This window comes from Ambystoma mexicanum, chromosome 6q, assembly GCF_040938575.1.
Source record: "Ambystoma mexicanum isolate Mex_15411 chromosome 6q, UKY_AmexF1_1, whole genome shotgun sequence".
NCBI classification, from domain to species: Eukaryota; Metazoa; Chordata; class Amphibia; order Caudata; family Ambystomatidae; genus Ambystoma; species Ambystoma mexicanum.
In genome coordinates this window covers 674,733,428-674,754,947 of record NC_090937.1, presented here as the reverse complement: position 1 = coordinate 674,754,947, position 21,520 = coordinate 674,733,428, and the positions used below count along the sequence as shown (strand labels likewise).

Below are 21,520 nucleotides of genomic sequence, written 5' to 3'. Positions count from 1 at the left end.
CAAAAGATTCCCCTCATCAGTTGTCATTCTGCAATAATTTTGCTTTGTATTGCTTGCAGAAATTCTTATATTTATGTTTCACTTTCTGTGTCAATACGCATTTCTCTGCTTTGGGCATGCCAGAGTTATTAATCATTTTGAAAAAGGAGAGCATTGCTCTTTTTCCCAAGCTATGGTACCTAAAAATTCTTAGAAGTTTTACTTTCTCTGTTTATATTCATTTTCATTCAGCTTCCAAAGACTTGTAATTATTCAAGCTGAATGTTTCTAGCTTCCACTCATATGTGGTCTCTTTAATCAACTCCTCAATAATTGTATTGAGGTGCCTAATATCACTTGCCCTCCAGCAGGCCTTGTTTCCCCCAGGATTCACTTTAAGATCCTTTACACCAACTTGCTCAACCTTTCTTAAAGAGGAGACCGCATCTACACACACCATGCTATGGTCACTCTTTTCATTCCTATCAATTCTGAGCATAAGACACTGCTGAAATAAGGAGTAGTCGCAGAAGAAGAGAATCAGGCGTAGATGCACTTGTACCTCATTGCCATGTTGGTTCTTTGGGGCAATCCCCTATCACCTTGCCATTTAACATGTGCAATCCAACAGAGGAAGCCCAACCATCCATCTCCTTCCCAACATCTCCTTTTTGTTATGACCCAGATAATCTTTCATATCATTCCAATTATCCTCTTCACTTTCCATTTCTACACAAGTGGAGTATAAATCACCTGCTAAGATTACTCGACCTTCCCACTTATCAAATTTCCAATGGATCACCACCTTTATAACAATGCTGAGGAACGTATCTAAATCACCCCCCACCCCTGTCTGCCAGTATGCATTTAACAGGAACAAAGGCTTAAAACCAACGGTATACCTAATGATAGTTCTTCTACTAACATGCTGAAATTATGGTTTGGGAATCTATTAGCTATTACACCCTGACAAGATCTGTTACATTTAACAAGTCCCCATTGGGTCTACCCCTGATATTGGGTATTGCTTACTGGCTAGAAATCTGATAACCGTCCAGGACAGGGTAATTACCTAGTCATGTCTCTGCAGGAGAATGCGAATAACTGTTTTAGAAAGATCATTACTTCAGCATTAGTGCATTCCCCTGGGGATTCCAAGTGACAACTGTCAACTGTTCTTCTATGCTAAAGAGTCATCTTTGGGAGTCTTTCACAATTGCCCCCCCATTCTCATAAGTGCTCCTGCCATCCAGGACAAGTCTTCTTTGTCAATTTCATGTGTACTTCTGCCATTTGTAAGAGCTACTTCTCAGTTGGTGCCAATTGCTACTTGAGCTGTTATTAATAAATGATGGCCTACTGTTGAATCACCCTTCCTCTTGTTTTCCATCGAAATAGCAAAACCAAATTGGGTAAACAGATGTTTCTTTAAACTTCAGATCCCTAACTATTCTAATACTAAAATGAAGTATGCACCCATCTTTTTTCACCTGGTCCAAAAATTCCACACAATCTATAAATGTGTGGACAGGGCACTAAGACTCGAAATTTCAGAGAAGATTGCCATCATGCTGGCTCTATTTAACCAAATAGGAACTTCTCCCTCATAAAGACTAGATACATTTACTTTAGTTTCTGAGGGGTCTGAAAGCACCTGAGCATTAGGGGGAATTAAAGGTGGCCTTCCAAAATATCTCTCTTCCCATTTCTTGCCAAGTTGTGATACATTATCAGAGCTGCATACTCACTTGGGAATACTACAAGGAACCTTCTCTGCTCTTCCCTCACTAAATCTCTCTTTTAGCCACACCCTTGCATTACTACAATACTCTTCACAACCAGAGGAAGCAGAGGTCCCCCCTTGGTAAGGCCCTCTCAACAAATGTCCTTGACTTACACCAAACATGTGTGTTTTCTCTGTCTCAGGCCTACACAATTTTCCCAACAGTATATTATTTCATTCAGAGTGGTATATCCACACTATAGAGTTAATGTCTAGTACACTTTTTTTGCCCTGGCCCTGAAAAAACACTTTCATACCCTCAGTTTGAGAAGTGGAAGTGATACAAGCGTGCTACACAGGGTATATCCCCTTATATTTCTGCTACGTTATCTTGCCTCCCCTCTAATACTGGTAGTACTTCCATATGAGTGCCATACTCCCACTGGCACACACAACTGTGCTAGTATGCAGTCTGTCAACTACAGAAGCAATGTCATTTTCCACAACACTTTCATCTGCCTCCCCCTCGCTAAAAGCAATAGGTGTGGTATAATTGGAACCTTTTTTGTGGCATCTGATGTCCTTAGGTTTCAGTAATCGTAAGGTTCCGGAACAATTTACGAGAGGAGGCACCTTTATGACTTGACATTTTTGTTCTTTTATTTTGCCCCTTGCCTCCCATTTCTTTGCCCTCTTTTGAATTCCACCTGACATGCTTTCCCTTGGATCATGCTCAGAAGGAGCGAGTAACCCTGTAATCTCTACATCCTTGTCTATAGAAACAGAGTTCTCACGCGTTCTTTCATTTACAATCTGCATACGTCCCGGATTATTCCCCAACATCACCTCATCACCTCCACTTTGCTGATTTCTTTAAAAAAACACTGAGTTAGTTGAGGACTTGGTGGTAGGCTGGTGCTAACCTACACCGAACAACTCCAGTTTCAAATTAAGTTCGCTCAAGAGTATGGTGTGAGCTTTTACTTCATTGCGGATATTGTCATATAGATTGACAAATAAACTTAAAACCATATTTAGGGCAGAAATTGTTGGTGAAGTTAAATGAAGCCGGTCATCTACATCATAGAAAGTATGATGCATAAAGTCTGCATCAAACAATTCTTCTTCCACACTAAAATGTATCATTATTTCCAATGTAGTCAGTCAGTTGAATCAGTGAAATCCGTCTGGATACTTCATTTATTAGTGAGGCCTGTCCGTCCAAAAAATCCCCTGTCGTCTACATACAAGCCTTCTCAACGTTTGCTTGGTCTACGTTCTCAACAAACTCAATCATGCCAATGTCTTTAACATGGGGGTTCTCGGTAAGAGAAATACCAAAAAATAGAGTTCATGGGCCTGATTGCAGCACTTGTTCTGAGCTAGGACAGAAAGTTATTTTGCAACCAACAATATGAGCTATAAATCCCGCTGAAGAAGTGGTGGCTTCCTCATGGATTTAGGAAAGTTATCTGTTTTTGGCAGCTGCCTGGCAAGAAACCAGCCTGCGGTTGAATGACATCGCCCACTGGCGATGTCATATCCCCCAAGTTCTGCGGTAATTCGGTGACAAGTGCTTCCTCAGAGACACCTCATTCATTCTGTTTGAAACCTCTTCATGCCCCGTAAAGGGGTCATCTCCTTCACCGCCTCCATTACCCATGTTAACCAGAGAGGTGGTTTGACTGCAAATCACGTAAGTCATGCGGCCAACCATGGGATAAGGAACACACCGCACAACTCATTGTTCCTTGTCAGGGGTCAATCTGCAGCAATCCCAGTATATATTATTATGGAGCAGCTGACCGTCCCCTCCATCAAACTGCTTAACAGCAGATACACTTGCAGCACTTGGTAAACACTGGAATCGCGCGCACTTCACACACTGGACAGTTTTTAAAGTGTAGCTGGAAATGGGCAACGAATGCCGAGCCAAGGCTCCCAGGCTTAGCAAAACGAATGCAGAAATTTCAGGTGTTGTAATCGCCTTTGGATGCACAGATCTCCAAGAAGATCACTGAAAAGCAATTAGGCACTGCTTAACTGCAGATACATTTGCAGCACTTGGTAAGCGCTTGAATAGCGAGTTTGATGCACAACAGTGGGAGAAAGATTTGAATTATCCAAAGTTAGGTGAAAATGGTGGAGGAAGTCAGGAGGAGTATGCGACAGGCGGGGTGGGGTGTTGGGACCACAGCAATTGGTGGTAAAAGGAAAATGGGAGGGGGTGACTTGGCCATCATATCCTATGCTATCGAGCAGGGCCGCATATCCCTAGGTGAAACTGAATTTGAAGGTGGGATGTTGAGGAGGTTGTGATGCATGAACAGTTGGAGGGTATCAGGAGAAGTGGCCAGGGTCAAGTCCCAACGGCATGAAGAAGGGAAAACAGGGTGAAGAAATTGAGGGAAGACATTGGGTGAGAGAGCTTGTGGTGAAGTAGGGTCCCAGATCTGGCCCACCCACCAGCCAAGGAGACTGACCGAAAATGGGTCCCCTAAGCCCAGGGAGCTTTTGTTGTACTATGCAGTCATTTGGGAGAAGAAGGGCACAGAACCCCTATTCACAGGGAGCTTTTTTCATTACACTGTTTTCTTTATTTCTATAAGCATAGCGTGGCCTCCCCAAAACCCCAAAGCAGGGCGATTCAGGAGAGAACCCTCTCACAAAGCTTGCACATTTACTTTGAATGATAGCCATCTGGTATGAGTGCACACAATTTCACTCCTCTGTATTATTTTGCCCACACTTTGTTCACTTTCGCTAATAAAAATAGCCATCCCAGTGTGATCATATGCCAATCATGCTCTAGGTTTTTCAATGCAGTGGCTTGCGTGGCTGGTTCTGTGTGTGCCTGCAGGAGGGAACAGGAAAAAGGATGCCTTTGTGCACAAGAATCTAATGCCTCATAAAAGAGGGTTTGCAACAGCAAGTGTGCTGCTTGTTTGGCATTAAAGATCAAACAATGCTGCCTATTCGGTTGCTCCAAGCTGCTTGGGATCTAAACATTTGAAAGAGAAATGACTGCACAGGTTCAACTTGAGCTGCAACTACAGCATTAAAGGTAAAATGCTTCTGATTGCTTTACAGCTTCATTCACACTCTGCTAAAAGGATGTAGTCCAAATTAGCACGTGGAACATTAATGAAGCCTCTTGATAGGTTTTACAAGTTTAGTAAAAATCATGGGCCTGGACGAACCAACCAAGTACGTCCCGCGGTAGGGGGGAAACAAAACGGCTAAGCTGTATTCCTACACCGAGAGTGGGATGTGTATTTGGCATCAATGAATACAGGATGCCATTGGTGGAAGGCTCCCAGGTCTCTGAAAAAGATTCATCATGCAATCAGGAGGCGATGACCTTGTGACCAAAGATGTATTAGATGTGTCTAGTCACTCGGATGCTACTCGAGTAATCTGTCAAGTTCACTCGAGTTTATTCAGCAGATCAGGGCCCACAAATATCCTAAAGGATGCATGTCCCCCTCCTGTTCCGGTGTGGGCGTTGCTAGGCTGTAAGGAACTGTTCTGCACCTGACAGGCTCACAGCTGCGTCGTGTTTGAAGGATTTTAGAGCTTCGGAGCCCTATTATGAGGAGTTTGGAGGAGTTGTATATGTTGGTGTTGGTATTTTGTGCAGTCTCTTGACTTCAACATTTTGTGTTCCTCCGTCTTAGTGTTTATTCAGTGTGAGATAGAATGTTGAGTTAATTCTGCATATAAAAAGAGAGCAACAATGGTTCCATTTACTTGTGTGCCTCTCCCCATTTGTGAGTCATTTTCAAATGTAAAAAAGCAACAAAAAAACATGCCTGCACCTAATATTAAGACCCCAGAAAACACAAAAATGAAAACCGTTACTACGTTCCAAGGCTTCTCACATTGTTTTATAGAGTATTGTATTATTAGTAGAACACTGTAGTGTTTTAGTTTAGAGGTAGGATTATTTATTCACTTGTTTATCACATGGTGTTGTGCTCTTAGTCTCTATGGTTCTCTCGTCTACGTTTACTACACACGTTTGGGTTCTCCAGTTGTTCACACAGTTCTCAACATTGCCATTTGTGCAACTTGTCATTGTGTGCCCACAACACTGGTAAGAGAAGGAGAAGAAGGCTGTGGGAGCAGGAGGAAGAGCTGGATTTCTTTTCACTGGAAGATCAGGATGCTCCTATGATGGCTGGAGGGGGGTTCTTTTTGGGCACCAGTTTGTGGGCCCAGATCACAGAGCATCACTGATCATCTGATAAAGTGGGGGAGGATGCCACTTTGGGTTAGGCTTCAGGAGTTTGAGGTTAGGGAGGCCATTTGAGGAAGACCCAGGTGGAAAGATAGCACAGAGGAATTCACATCTAGACAAGGCACAGCCCATATTAGTCAGGTTGAGCTGAAATGAGGTACACCAGTGGGGATAACCTTACACAGTGATGCACTGTGATGACCAACCTGCTTGGTGCTACACAACAATGACACTGCCACAGTGTAAAAATGCCCCATCTGAACTTTCGTTGCGAATGTTTCTGTAATCTGTGATTGCATCGCAGTGCTCACGTAGCCAGTCCAACATGTACAAAGTTGAGTTTTACCAGGTGGCCACTGAGGGTTTCAGGTTGTGCATTGGAAACCTCTAGTGGATGTACTCTTAGTGCAGTGCAACTTTGTATGGTAAACCTGGCTGAAATGAGAGTAAATCTTCTGGGCCAAAGTGACCATTTCTTTCACAGGCTCAAATTTGCAGGTGAATGACATGCACAAAGCATTGGAAATGTGTTGTCTTGCAAATTTGTAAGGGGGCAAGGAGATTTGTTTGGTTGTCCGTTGTAACAAAGCACTAATGCAAACTGTGAGGCCTTGACCACTGTGCTTCCGCCTCCTCCAAGTTTACCCATTTGCCAAGTATCATGTAGCATCTGCTCTGGAACCCTTGAATACTCAACATTTCCTGGTGCCAAATTGCAGGCACCTTCTCCCTCTTTGAATTATTCTGGGGCCCCTCTTGGCTGTTGGAGGAAGAATAAGGCATCCAGTGTGCTGTAACCACTATGTAATCATTAGTCAATGCCCTAGCCACGGGTCCACATGTCCATGGTGGAGTGGACCTTTGTTCCTCAGAGTACTGCTGTTGTACCCATATCACTGCAGCCAAATACTCATTGTGCAATTCTGCTACCACTTTGTGAGAGGGAAATAGCAGCAGAGAACCTCCCGGCAGGTGTTTTCTTTTTCCATAAGGCACTGCAATCCGTGTTTGCCCACCGATGACACCCTCTACCCCTGCTGGAAGTTTGCAGGAACAAAAAGTACACGAAATGAGTGAAACAGGTTTGTCCAAGCACTACCAGAGCGTAAACAATGCCAGAAACAGTTTGACCAGTTGAGGCTAAGTGAATGACAATGACCTCTAGTAAAGGGGAGAAAATGGTGCTGGCACGTTGGGATCTAATAATAATATTGCATTCAAGCATAGCAGTCCGTCATTATTAAAAACCCGTCTTATCATACTCACTGTCTTTGTAAAGCCTGCTTTACAGGAAACTTCTTTCCACAATCTTTGCACTTGAACTCTTTCTCCTCCCTTGGTTTCCGGTGGACGGTCTGCAGGTGTTCTGCCAGAGTCTCCTGGCTCGGAAAATTAGATTCGCAATGTAAACAGGCATGGTCCTCTTTAAAGCTTGGATATTCTGTAATGGACGATCGCGAAGTTATAATACTTTTAGAGGTAAACAGATATATCTGAAATGATATCAGTGCAGCCAAATCAGCGATAGGTAAACGATGACAGACAGTTTTACTAATGTACTAAGCAATGTTCAAGAGAATGAAGCACATTCATCTAGCCAGACTGCCTCTCTCTGACAACTATGCCACTGCTGCAAAAGAGCTTGCTGCTGAAACTGGTGGGGCTTCAAAGGCTGAAGGCATTCAGGAGAAGGTGTAGAAATGGCACTGCTTGGCGAATACTGACTGATGCCTCTTTTTCAAGGGTTACCGAGTTCATTTTAGGGGGAATGTTCACTCTAAGGTCTCTAAATGTGGGCCCATCTATGTAAATTCAAATAAGAAACCTCACAGTGTAGTCACGTCTGTGAACAAATACACAATGTGCACCACCTGCAGAAAGTGCATCAGAAGACTGATATGATGAAGCTTATTGAGGGAGCTATCAGGGGGCACTCACTAAGGAAAGTAATCGGAGAAGCTCACGCCAAGGGTATCACTAGATGGAACTCTGTTGCATTTGGAGGAAGGTAACTTATTCAAAAGCTAGGAGAAAGCTCACCACTGTCACTGCTGTAGGAGTTGGTGATTTGTTTAATGGGTGAGGGGGGGATGAGAGACCACAAACCAACAAAGAGGTGTTCAGAGGAGGGTTTTCCAACACTATTCTTTTAAAAATAATGTGTTAAAATGGTGCATTATACTGCACACTTTCTGTGAAAAATTGGGGGGAATGCCTGACAGCTTGCAATCAGTTTTGTAGGATAGCTCATGGTAAATTCCAATGTATGCAAGTCAACAACAGTGCACAGGAGCATTTCCACAATGTATTTCCATGATGCCTCCCCCCACAATATATGACAGTATAAAAACATGTTCACACTGTCTGTGCCATCACATTTCCATGCAGTCTGCACCAATATATGCCAGTGTTCTAACATATGAACATACTCATGTTTGCTTTGCGCACAAGGCCAGCTCACTAAAAATGCCATTCCAAAATAAAAACATTTCCAAAAGGTCTCCACGAATGTGGGCCAGTCTAGGCATGTAATAACACTTAGCATGCTTGATGTTCATTGATGCCTAGTAAACGATGCCATGCCAAAGTAAGAAATGAAATCATAGCAAGACTGTCTGCACCAAAAGAATCCAGATGTCCACAACAAAATGCCATGCTATAGCAAGAACATGTTTTCTTACGTATATATGGTATTGGCCAACAACAATGGTCCCTCCAAGCCACATTTATTTAATTAAGTATACAGTTATACATTTAGAAAGTGCACCAAACCCATAGGCATCAGGGCACTAGTCACAAATTAAGTGACAACAGATACACAGGTTAGGTAAATGGTTACCCTCGTTAAGTACATAAAGCCAGGTGGCACAGATCAGTCTAGCATGTGGCCTTGTGTGAATAGCAGCATGTTGATGTGTTTATTAAAGTTCCAATAGGATTGCTCTGATCTCAGAGCTAATGGTAGAGAGTTCCAATTCTTGGTGGCAAAGACTAGGAAGCTCTTCCCACTGGCTCTAGTGAGTCTGAATCTTGGGTGATAATACGGTGAGAGTAGCAAGAGCGAGTTGGTCTTGAGGATTGTGATCTTTTGAGCCTTTGGGGGAGATATGTGGGGGCAGAGTTAGATAGGCATTTGTGGGTGATTCCGAAGGTTTTGAATGTGATGTGTTCCCTTATTGAGAGCCAGTGAGCATTTTTTCGAGCCTCCGAAATATGCTCTCAACTGAGGCTGTTCAGAGCAGCTCACAGTGCATTATTCTGTATGAGTTGGAGTTTGGTGATGTTGCGAGATGAAATGCCTGCAAATAGGGCATTGCAGTAGTCCAGTCTGGAGCCAATGAGTGCCCAGGCAATGGATAGGCAGCTGTAGGTGAAAAGGAACTGTCTGGTGGCGTTAATTTGCTTGGTGGTGTTGGCTGCTGCAGAGGCAATAACACTGAACTGCTGTGCTAGTGACAAGATGGCATCTATGTAGGCACCTAGGGATTTTACGATGCTAGAGACTGGCATGGAGTCGAAATCTATGATGAAGGCACTATGGGCCTGGTCTAGTTTGTTGGAAATTACTTGTGAACCGACCAAGAGAATTTCAGTTTTGTCATCGTTCAGGCAGAGGAGATGAGAGGCTATACATCTTTGGACGGTTTGGTACACTGATTCAAGTGTGTCAGAGTCAGTAGGGTAGTGGCCAGTTAGGGGTAGGAGGATCTGCGTATCATCTGTGTAATTGGTATAGGAGATACCTAGGTCATCCAGGAGGTCAAAGAGGGGTTTAGTGAAGATTGTGTAAAATGGGAAGGATACGCATTAACATTGAGGCACGCAGCAGGTGACTAGAGAAGGGTGTGCTGAAGCATTTTCTGTGAAGACTCTCCTAGTTCTTTCAGCCAAGAATGAAGTAACCCAGTCAATTGCTTCAGCTGATGAGGCAAGGTGTTAACACAAGATTTGGTGATCCACAAGTTCGAAGGCTGTGGACAAGTCCAGTTGAAGTCAGAGTGCCAGTTTACTGGCGTCTTTGATCTTGTCTAGTTGTTTTTTTTAAGCCACAGGTGCTGATTCCGTGCCATGTCCAGGGCAGAATCCTGATTGATCTGCACCGAAGATGCTATTGGCTTCAAGGTAGTGCTAGATATGACAGTACGTTGCCGGGCCTGGACTTTTAGGAGGATGAAACAGTTGTGATTGGGCTGTAGATGGTGGGAATTAACTGGCCATTTTCAGAAGCACTAATACCCAGGCTTCCTTCATACTGGAGAGCACTGAGCAAGCAGTGAAGGAGCTGTTGATGAGGGTGGTGATGAAGGGGGAGAGGGCTTCAGCACAGTCCTTGATGGCAGAAGCTGGGAAAGCACGCCCTTGGCAATAAGATGGTTTAATGCCTTTCAAAAGCAGGTGACCTCTGCGTCTGAGACAGTATTGAAGTAAAATTGGGAGAGGTGTAGTGGGGCACACGTGAGAGAGGTGTTAGCAGGGGCCTACTTACTGGTACTGATAGCATTTATGTTTTGTTGGATTTTTTTGGAGGATGCTGATTCTATCCATACGTGCCAGCCTCCACAACGCACACTTATATGCACATTCACAAAGCAATCACTCATCCATAAAACTTCAGAATCATTCACATGGCACCCACCAGAACACTTAAGTCACCAAGATACACACATTCACACAACCAGTCATGCACTCATACAGCTTCTCTCAAACATGTAATGATTTCTTTGAGTAACATAGTATTTCTGCACGAGTTAAGTGTTCTGCTGGGTGCCGTGTGTATTACCGAGACAAACTATGGGTGTGTGACTGCTTCTGTTCATGTCCATATGAATGTGTGCATCTGTGTAAGTGTTTTGGTGGGTGCTGTCTGAGCAAATCATTCACACAGCATCCACCATAACACCTACTCCTGCACATACATTGTCACTCACATGCACGCACACTTTAAAAATAATATCTCGTACACAGAAACACACATACATAACATTTTCTTTTTTTCTTTTAAAAACCTGTTTGTGTGGGCCACAGAGGTGATCTTTCTTCAGACGGGCTTTCTCCTTCTTCCACTAGACATCATCACGTTGGAGGAGGAGGGTCAGGTGACGCCCTTCACACCACCCCTGCCTATTCTTGTATCAGGCAGAGATGGCTGTGTCAGCATTCTCTCCTCTCTCCTGACCAAAGGCAGATAAGCCGAGGGAGGGATGAATACACGTTGCGAATGCTTCATGTGCCGGATTTACCAGCACCCCGGAAGCATCCTAAATGGTGAAACCTCACCCATCGTCTCTCTATGCCTTTCATATAGCTTAACATGAGGGATGGCATGCGTGTTTTATTAGTCGGCAATCGCCCATTGAAAGTGCTGTGTATAGCCTAAGGGACACCACCAATCTTTGCATTAGATTCTTTGCATTTGCCTTAATATAGAGCGAGTTAAAATAACTCAGTAATGCAAATGCTGTTTGTTTTTTTGTCCCGGTATCTTCAGGTGACCAAAGGGTCCAAAGAATGAAGGTAGGGTCACTACCCTAGTTCCCTCTGTCCAGAAGCTCCGCAGGTACTGCTAGAGGAACATTTGACTGAGAACATGTATGAAGAATTAGTGTCAGTGCAGCCAACTGCTGCTTTGCTTTCTTCTCTCTGTCAGGGATATGTTCGTAGGCAGAAATCTGGGAAGACTGGTAGCACTGCATGGCATATGTGACGATTGGCCAGTAGGAACTGATAGGAGGCGTCTGGTAAAATACCGCCTCTGACTGCACGGGGGAAATCCATAAAAAACGGTTCTTGTGTGTTCAATCAAGATTTTAGAATTCGAGAACAGCCCATGGAGTAGTGTTTCTTTGATGATAAAACTATTTACTCCTTACTTGCTGTAATGGGGGGAAAAAAACATGCATACAAATCACTATCTTTCAAAGGATTTGCCTATTGAGTAGGATAAAATAAGAGCAGCTCTCTCGTCCTACCAAATGAAATCCCACTGGCAAAAAGAAAAGGTATAGAACAACAGCACATTATGATTGTGCCATAAATAATTGGATAATTTCTTGATAAGGACTAATTTATATTATTCACAATCTGTTGGAAGGCAGTCCAAACATCACCACAATTTGTCATAAAATGCAAGGTAAAATTCCTTACCTCCCGGGAAGCTGAGCACAATTAATACTAAATGCGCATCTGTCGACCGCACTGCAATAGTCATAAAAAGCAGAGACATGGACAACCTTACTTGTGGGGTAGGATTAACCAGGACCAGGACTGCAATTGGCACGGTGCACACCTGCTGAGACAGGTGCACTCTGGGGCTTATCATCTATTTTTGTTTTTAATAAGAGCTACCCACGAGCACCCACCTAGCACTTAGGAGCAGTGCAACGTCATTAAACAGAATGGTCGGCTCACACTGTTTCCTTCAATCATGCTGAAAGCGCATCCACGAGAATAGCTATTTAGCATTAGTGCAAGCTCAACATTTACAAGGGATGGAGAGGCACACTACGGGGGCCTGCAGAGTTCAACTGCCTAATGACTATTGTGGAGGACTCACAGGTGTCCCTGGGACATGTCTTTCCCACACATAAACCGAAAGCGGGGCATGAGCTCTGCGTGTGGCTCTCCTCAAAGATGATAAAATGGGTATCCATGTTGAAAACGTAAAGCTATTGAATTAAAAATTAAAACAATAATAATAATATACGTATATAGTTTGCATTTTTGTTTTTGCCAGGTACCTCTCTCTGCCCAACAGGCCACAGCTGGAAAGAGACGGATTACATATTTATGGTTTACAACACATTGGGCCTCATTACAATCATGGCGGTCTAGGAACTATGGTACCGGTAAGCATGCAGGTACCGTAGTTCCCGGACCGCCATACTACGTGTTCTGCTCGCGGGTGCCGTTTCACCCACCAGGTTTTTCCTGGCGGGTGTAACGGCACCCGCGAGCAGAGCACGTTGGATGCACCGGCACAAATCTGTATGTGCTGGTGCATTCGACCTCCCCATCCCCATTCAGCCCTATGGGGCAGAATGGGGATCGGGAGGCACTTGATTCTGACACCCACAAATGGGCAATTACCGGGTCCGCCGAGCTCGGCATGACCCTGTTCTTGCCCATTTGCGGGTGCCAGAAAAAATGCAACTCCGGCAGCATCCGTGCCCTTAATAAGGGCACGGATACCGCCAGAGTTGTAATGAGGTCCATTGGCTTCTTGTCAAGCTGGTGGGAGCACTGGTGCATAACTGATCTTGGCGTCCGATGTGTAGTATCCGCCATGGTGTCCCTCGAAGGTGAAGCCGAAACTAAAGAGATTTAGCACTACCCTGTAACCACCTACCTGGACAATACACCAGGAGGAAGGCGACAGGACAACACTTCTTGCAGCACAGAAAGGAGAACCCAGTAATATTTACGTGGTGCAAAAACAGTGTGAGGCAATGAAACCGGGATTCCAGGAAAGGCACACTGGGTGGTCCAACAAGGCAGAAACAATGCTAGAGCAACCACGAGGCAGCAAAGAGAGGAGGCAACTAGGTAGAGAGCAAGCAGGCAGAGAGCTGGGAGGTAAGGAGCAGGAGGCAGAAAGCTGGGAAATAAGAGCAAGAAGGCAGAGACCATGGAACAAGGAAAGATCCAGGGAAGATGCACTGAGATCAGAGGAAGGCAAAGGAGCAAGCAACGAGAGTGTTGAGACGCGCCGAGCTGTGTCTACTTTCTGCTTTTGTAGGCGTGGTGGCTAGGCACCGCTGTGCGGAACGCACGGACGCGACTGCTGGCCTTGGCTGTGATGTCGTGAGGTCAGTCAGGCAAACATGGCTGCAACCAGCCATCTTCAGCACCATGTATCTGTAGCCCCACTGGGTCGGCGAAGAACAGGGGAGGATGACTGAAGCGCAGATGGGGACCAGACCACAAGAACCCAGATAAGGGGCACATCGCCAGCAGTTGTATAGCCTGCTAGACAATTATTCAAAGAGGACTTGGTCTGTACACACTGTTAACATTTTTAATACTGCACTTTATTTTTGTTTCTTTGGTATACATCGGATGCAACAGGACTGGTCTACAGACTTGCCTAAGAGACTGGCCTAACAGCTGACCACCCATGCCAAGCGATGCCACTGAGCAGAGCACAGCACAGCCGAGCTGTGGAATGCTGTGATGCCTCAGACTGCCGGGCATGAACAGACCATCCTGAGAATGTGACCGACGATGCTGGTTCAAATCCCATGGCTGCCAGAGCCTGCCTCACAGAAACAGCCTGCAGTTGCGAAATTTACTTTGTTCCCCCTGTTCCCCGAAAACGACTTGTTTGTTATCATACCTGCATTATCATGGGTGGAGAATGGATTCAGCTACTCCATTTGTACATAAGGATGAGGCAGGCCTTAGAGGACCAGAGCAGTGAACACCCTCCATGCACTGGTGTGTGTTTGCATTACAGCCCATTTCTCTCTACTTCTGATCTCCTGTTTATTATTTGTGTCCGAGTGCTGAGTGCCTGAGGTGGGGGAGCTAGATGAGCACTAGTATCGTAGGGAGCAGGACGAGCCTGTAACACACACCATCTAAAATATGCGAAAAGGCAGTTTGTTTTGCATGGGCAATTAATCTGCTGCAGAGAGCTGTCCTGCTAATGCACGAAGAGCGTGCACTTCTGTGGAAGTAAGTACATTCAGACAAGAGGTGTGTGGGAATGGAAGAAACACAAGAGAGAACTGGAGATTCAGAGTGATGGAGAAAGAGGGATCAATGAGGAGAGAGAGTGATATTGAGAGAGTGAGCACGAGATGAGAGAGAGAGAGAGAGAGAGAGGTTCCTTCATGTAAGATTGTGAAGACATTCACATTTGTCATGATTATTTAAGACGTGTGCTACGTACCATTTTCAACAGCTTGTGGGACTTCTTCCACAACCTCGTCATCTTCCTTATTAATTATTACAGGCACCACTTCACCTTCTTCCTCGTTGCCTTCTTCCATATCACTGTCAAGATAGCCAATCAGCAACTCTGTGTCCGTTTCTATGTCATCAACCGCGAGATAGAAAATGTTTTCGCCTTCCTAAATTTAACGAAAGCCAAAATGTGAATGGTTGAACCAAAACAGTAGAACAATTAGAATATTGTTCAACATGTAAATCAAAATTAAATAAAAATGTACATGATTTTACTAATAACAAATAATTAAGCATAGGTCCTTATATTCAGCAAATATCCATGTGTAGATGTTCAGAAATCATAAAAACAATTAGCAGTATCTATTCATAATGTATATGCTTTATTTATAACCTATTGGTCTTTCATTCAAAAACACAAAAAAAGGCCTGATACACTAGACGTTGTGAGGAAATCATGTGATGTGCTAAGTGTGCATCGCATTCTGCTCTTTCATCGAAGATTTGACACATAAGGTGCTTGTGCGAGGGATATTCATTAATTTTAGAAAATGCTGATCCCAAAAGAATTGGTCCCTGTGCTGAATAAAGGTACATTCTTACATTGATTCACAAATCAATAGATGATTTTGAACCCTATACAGGAAAAGCAAATAATATTACTAATTGCCACAGAGTGAAATAGGTCATATTAGCAGATACGACAACTGATATTGTAAGAAATTAATTAAATTAATATTTAAAAGTAAAAACAAAAAGCACCAAACAAATATACATACGTAGAGTTCACCAAGGGGTGGCATACCCAGGGAGATCATAAGGGTGCTGGCAGCTGCTACCCCATGTTCCTTCTTTGGTACCCCTGACGCTTTCCTTGAGACACTTAGATCGAGAACATAGTAGCAACAGGGATTGGGGGGTTGGAAAAACATGTCTCTGGGAGCCAAATGTACTCTGTTGCTTTGACCCTTTGTCCCTTCCCTCTCCTGCACTTCTGAAATGAAATAGGCGGATGCTACAGGAGAAAGGCTGGAAAAAGGGGCAACGTCACTACTAGGTGGCGATGGGATGTGAAACGCAGAATGTTTTCCTCCATCTGCACAGACCAGAGGAACTTGCAAGAAGTCAAAGGGAAGTCTGGCCGTTCCCTCAGTCCCCCTTTACATTCTACACTGCAACTGGTGTTGTTCATAGCCTGAACGAGGGAGAACAGCTCCTCTCTCCTGTGTGCATATGTGTTCCCACGCCCTTATTTTACATTCATGATCTTCCCTGACTTTACCCAGGAGGTACAGAAACAGTGGAGATCCTGTGATGCTGTGCAAAGGAAACTACGCAAGAAGGGTCATCAATCCATTTTTTCCCTGCCAAACTCAAGGTTCTGGCAGATGGACGCTCCTTTTTTCACAGTCTGCAGGACTGGTTGGATGTGGCAAGCCCAAACAGGTCTGAGAATGCTGAGGGAATGGGTGATGGACATCCGAGCAGGTCAGGTTGCCAGGATTTGACATCACCTACCCCAACCCCCTCAGGAAGAATCCTAGTGGGGACGGGCAGAGCCTTGCAGCTGGAGGGAGACAGGGTAGGCAGTCTCCTGTGACCTGTTGGGGGAAACAGACTAGCTTTTTGACCCCAAATGGGTGAGAGTAATGTATGCGTGGGGTGGGGGTGGTGACCCACGGTGTCTCATTGACCTCGAGGATTGCGGTATAGTGCATGGAGGGGGGTGGGAGAGGGAGGGATCTGGTATGGGGAGGGAAGTGAATTAATGCAATGAGGCCTAGATGCTATAAAATGGGAATATGGGGGTTGACTAAGGGATCGGGGAATGACATGGTTCTTTCTACGGGCACTATGCTTTATGCTCAGGTGCAGAAGATAGTTTGTATATTTGGAATGTTAATGGCCTTTGTGACAAAATCAAGAGAGGAATTGTGTTGTAAATGTTGAATGTCCCTACCAACAGCACTGATTGGTTCAAACTAGATGGAGAACTCTCTACATTCTTTTGAACTATTAGGAGGAAAATGTACTTTAAAGACAAAGATTGCCTATTGGAACCAGATGACACAGGTCTAAGACCTAAATCTGAATTTAACCCAAGAGATAGCGAGATTCCAGCATCCTTCCTTACTTTTGAGAAATGCATGAGACAAGAAATCAAGAAACTGCAATCCTCCCAGGAAGACCAGAGACAAAACCTGATATTAGGGGAACGCAAAGCCCTGAAAACCCTTGCTAACAACGCCAGCATCGTCATCAAAACGGCCGACAAAGGGGGCGGTATTGTCATACAAAACACTGATCAATACAACCTGATGGTGATGGCACTATTAAATGAAGAAAATAACTATAAAAAAATTAAAAAAAGATCCCACTCCCATTATCAAATCCAAAATACAGGAAATTACTAAATACGCATTGGATCGAGACTGTATCTCGGAAAAAGAAGAGGCATTCCTTAACATCGCAGAGGGCAGGATCCCGGCATTCTATGCATTGCCCAAAATTCATAAGAACAGCATCACGCCTCCAGGTAGACCTATTGTCTCCGGTTGCGATTCAATAATGGAACCAATATGCAAATTCATTGATCACTTCCTTAAACCTCTATGTCAGAGGACACCATCCTACCTTAAGGACACCATGGCAACCATTGTCATCTTTGAAAACCAGCTCTTCGACCCCACCAACAACCAACTGGTTACCATGGACATTAAATGCCGTTACACTAGCATCCCTCAGGACAAAGCAGTAGAATGCAAAAGGAACCATGTTACCCTGCATATGACCCAAATGAGAGTCCCAGCGAACTTTATAATTCAACTTTTGGAATTTGCCCTTACCAACAACTACTTCTCCTTTAATGACATTTTCTATTTACAGACATGCGGAACCGCCATGGGTGCAGCATTTGCCCCAAGCCTGACGATAATTTACATGGCAGAGTATGAGAAAAGTTAACACTGATAACCAATTCCACAAAAACATCTGTTTGTGGTACAGATATATAGACGATATTATCTTCATTTGGCAAGGCAACAGACAAGAACTGCAAAATTTCCATAACTGGAATAATGTTCAATCCCAGGAAATCCAATTCACCATCAACAACAGTAATGTCAACTTCAACTTTTTGGATCTCAACATCACTGTCATGGACAATAAATTAGAATGTTCAATCTATAAAAAAGATACTGACAGTAACATGATACTGCATTATAAGAGCAAGCACCCGAAGAGCTTACGTGACAACCTGCCCTATGGGCAGTTCCTCAGAATCTGGAGGAACTGTACTGAAAGTAAAGATTTTAGGATCCATGCCACTGAGCTGCAGCACAAACTAGATAGCAGAGGGTATCACAAAAAGCTGTTAAAGAACACCAAGAAAAGAGCTCTCTACACCCCAAGAGAGACACTACTTACCCCCAAACAACGTGACCCGCCCAACGAAAACATCATGGCATGTGTCTCCACCTTCAATACCAACACATCCCAACTCAAGAGTATGATTAAAAAGTTCTGGCCCATAGTACAGCTCAGCTTACCGGAGGAACCACTTCCCAGGATGGCTCTCAGGAGATCCAAAAACTTAAAAGACCTCCTTAGCCACGCAAGATCTAAACAGAAATGTGCCAGATCCACACTATGGAATACGTGTGAGATTCGTGGCCATCATCCCTGCCATCAACCCTGGGGAAGCTGTGCAGTGTGTAACCAGACTTTCCCCATAGAAGGCAAAGAATGGGAACTGCTCCAATTCTCCTAGTGCAAAACACTGAATGTTATCTACCTCATCGAATGTCCATGTAAACTTTGGTACGCAGGACAAACTGCCAGACCTGTTCACAAAAGAATTGGAGAACACAGCAGGTGCAAAACACACATAGCATCCCTAGTCTCCCACTTTTTAGAATTCCAACACGGCCATGACTCATTTAAATGGTGGGTGATTGATAAAATACTGGAGTCCTCCAACAGTGCCAATGCCCTGAACTTTAAAGAGGCCTCGTGGATTTTTAAGCTTCAAACCACCACCAAAGGGCTCAACGAAATAGTACCTGCTGAGTATCAATAGCTCCTATCACCTCCCTCCGCAGCTCACCAACCCTACCTATTAGCAGCCTGTATGAGAGCTTTGAGTCATATCTGACTTTTGACCACCATACGCGTGGATGCGCATCCTTCTATATCAGACAAAGCAAGACGCCTTTCGCTATATTAAATTCAGACATGCCATGTAGTCTCAGTTCCATGGGTACTTCGACTGCCCTGAGCAATGCCCTATGGAAGCCAACATATATACTAAAGATTTGGTCCAACAAGCGATCACCATGTTGTACAAGTCTCTGCAACTTCACTGTGCATCCCTAGACCAAACTCCTAGACAAAATTGGAGGGTGACATAGGTCGCATCGTGGCAGAGGACTGGGAGGAGGCTGTAGTGTCTCCTTGGGAGATACCAATCCCATCCCATTTTAGACGTGTCCAGCTAAAGATTTATTACACTCTGGAAATTGTTTTTAAGAGGAATGATGCAACAGATCCCAATTGTCTGCAGTGCCACGTCAGTGAGGGTACATTTTACCATAGCATCGAGGCATGTTCAAAGATCCAGAAGTTTTGGAACAGGGGTATGAACAAAATCTCCCGATTGGTATCTGAATCGGTTCAGGCAGTACCCACGCTGTTATTGTGAGGGGTATGGGTTGTTATGACTGGGTTTTGCATTTTGGAAACTTGGGAATGTCCGTCCTATGAGGTCAGGGGTGTGTTAGCTACCCGTGTTTTCTTTTCAATGTATCATGACCCCTGGGCCATTACGCCTATGTGTCTTTTATGCTCTGCTGTGATGTTGTGTTCTTGGTTTTATGTTTATTGGAAAACAAATAAATAAATACAACAACAAAAAAGAACAAGCCCAAGAGAGTAAAAAGACTCAATATGATTGAAAGGCTGTCCACCCTTCCTTTTCAAAAGGACAAAAGGAGTTTTCAAAAGGAAAAAAAGGGCTGGTTCTCGTGCCCATCTCCGAGCAAAAGATGCCTTCCAAGTGGTTTGGCCCATATGAAATACTGGAGAAAAAAGGGTCATATGACTATCTGGTAGCTCAGCCCAATTGTAGATTGAAGACCTAGGTCTACCACATAAACCTTTTGGGGGAGTGGCAAGTAGATCCTGTGGAATGCACTTCTGTGACTCTACTTGGAGAAAGGTGACTTCCAGCGATGCTCTCCGCACACAGTCGATGAGAGGCACCCTTCCAGTTGCAGTCACAAAAGCTGTTGCAGGAGAGGACACCTTGATTCTCGGATGCCCAAATTTGGGGAGGAGGTGACTCGTGGCACAAACTGGTGACCACCGAATTTCCGGGCTTCAACACAGAACAGCGACGCTTCTGGTGAGTTAGCCCAGAAGAGAGCTGCACAGTCCACCCTGCAGTCTAGGGACACATACGAAGGCTAGAATGGGCCAGGATCCCCACTAAGGTGGTGGAACTAGTTGGTCCCACTAGTCCAAGAGATGAAGCACTCCTCTGGGTTTTTGTAGATCAGGTAGTCAGGGATTCACTGGGCTGGACACAGGAAGGGTTGCTGGGCCACTTAAGGAATCATCTTCGGATCTTCTGCTGGCTATTCTTGGAGAGATTCTTGGCTCCAACTATGATCTGAAAAAATAGCTTCAAAGGTCCTGTTCTTATCCACAAGCTGAGCCGGAAGCAAGTCCAAGCCCACCAATCGTAAGGATATGCACCACTCAAACTGAAAGCAGTTGCCCAATCAGGGACAACTACTATTTTTTTACATTTTCCCTACACCTAGACTATCTGGCACCATGTATGTGGATTGGGAATAGAACGTTCCACCCATTCCTGGACCACACACAAAGGCATCAATTTCCTGTGAAAGCAGCAGCTTTCCCACGCAAGTGCATGACCTTTCAAAGGGAATTCCTGACCTGCCAAGGCAGGAAGAAGGCAAAACAACAAAAAGGTGAAAGAAGCAAGCGAAAATCTCATGGCATGGCCATTTTAGGGCACTAGTCATGTTTAGTAGCCATGCGCGGTAAAGCATGAATGATCACACTAAACATAATGCACAAAATGTAAAAATGGATCTGCTGCAACCAGCTTGACTTTAAGCACATATGAAAGTAAAAAGCATCCCAAGTGTAAAAAGCTAGGGTGATTCCCAAGTATACCCACTGCACTGCACTGTAAGGTGCTGTATGCAATGTTAAAAAGTACAATAATTGAAAAGTGAAACAGAGCTTCTCAGTACTGATAGCCTGAGGGACTGATCAGTTTTCCCCTAACAATAAGCAAAATGCAAGGGGAATCAAGTGGAAGGATTTACTTCCCTTCAAAAAGTCAGGTTTAAAAACAGAGCAAAAAGAATGGGGCTCCCCAGAAACTATTGAGGGAAAATTGCAAAAAGAGAGATATTTCCTAAAACTGGGGCAGAGCTTTATTTAGAATATGCAGACTGGATATAACCTAAACCTAAGGAGACCATGCTGCTTGACCAAAAGTACATATTTGCAGGGTATCATGTTTTATTTGTTGAGGCTGCGGCTCCTCTTCCAAGTAAAACCCATCAATCTTTAAACCACACCCCTTGTTAGAGCCCCACTCAACTTCACATCTGCTGGATTGTTTGATGTATTACCACATA

At 44.3% G+C, this 21,520-nt stretch overlaps 1 protein-coding gene across 2 annotated transcripts in view; it reads right to left on the bottom strand.

Moving 5' to 3' along the window:
- Positions 1-21,520, bottom strand: part of PRDM5 (PR/SET domain 5) — a 1,215,944-nt gene that overhangs the window by 831,672 nt on the left and 362,752 nt on the right. For both annotated transcript variants that reach the window (XM_069631172.1, XM_069631173.1), the window contains exons 4-5: positions 14,833-15,013; positions 7,209-7,383 (exon numbers count right to left, since the gene is read on the bottom strand). In XM_069631172.1, coding sequence (XP_069487273.1) covers positions 7,209-7,383; positions 14,833-15,013 — 356 coding nt within the window. The remainder of the gene's footprint in view (positions 1-7,208; positions 7,384-14,832; positions 15,014-21,520) is intronic.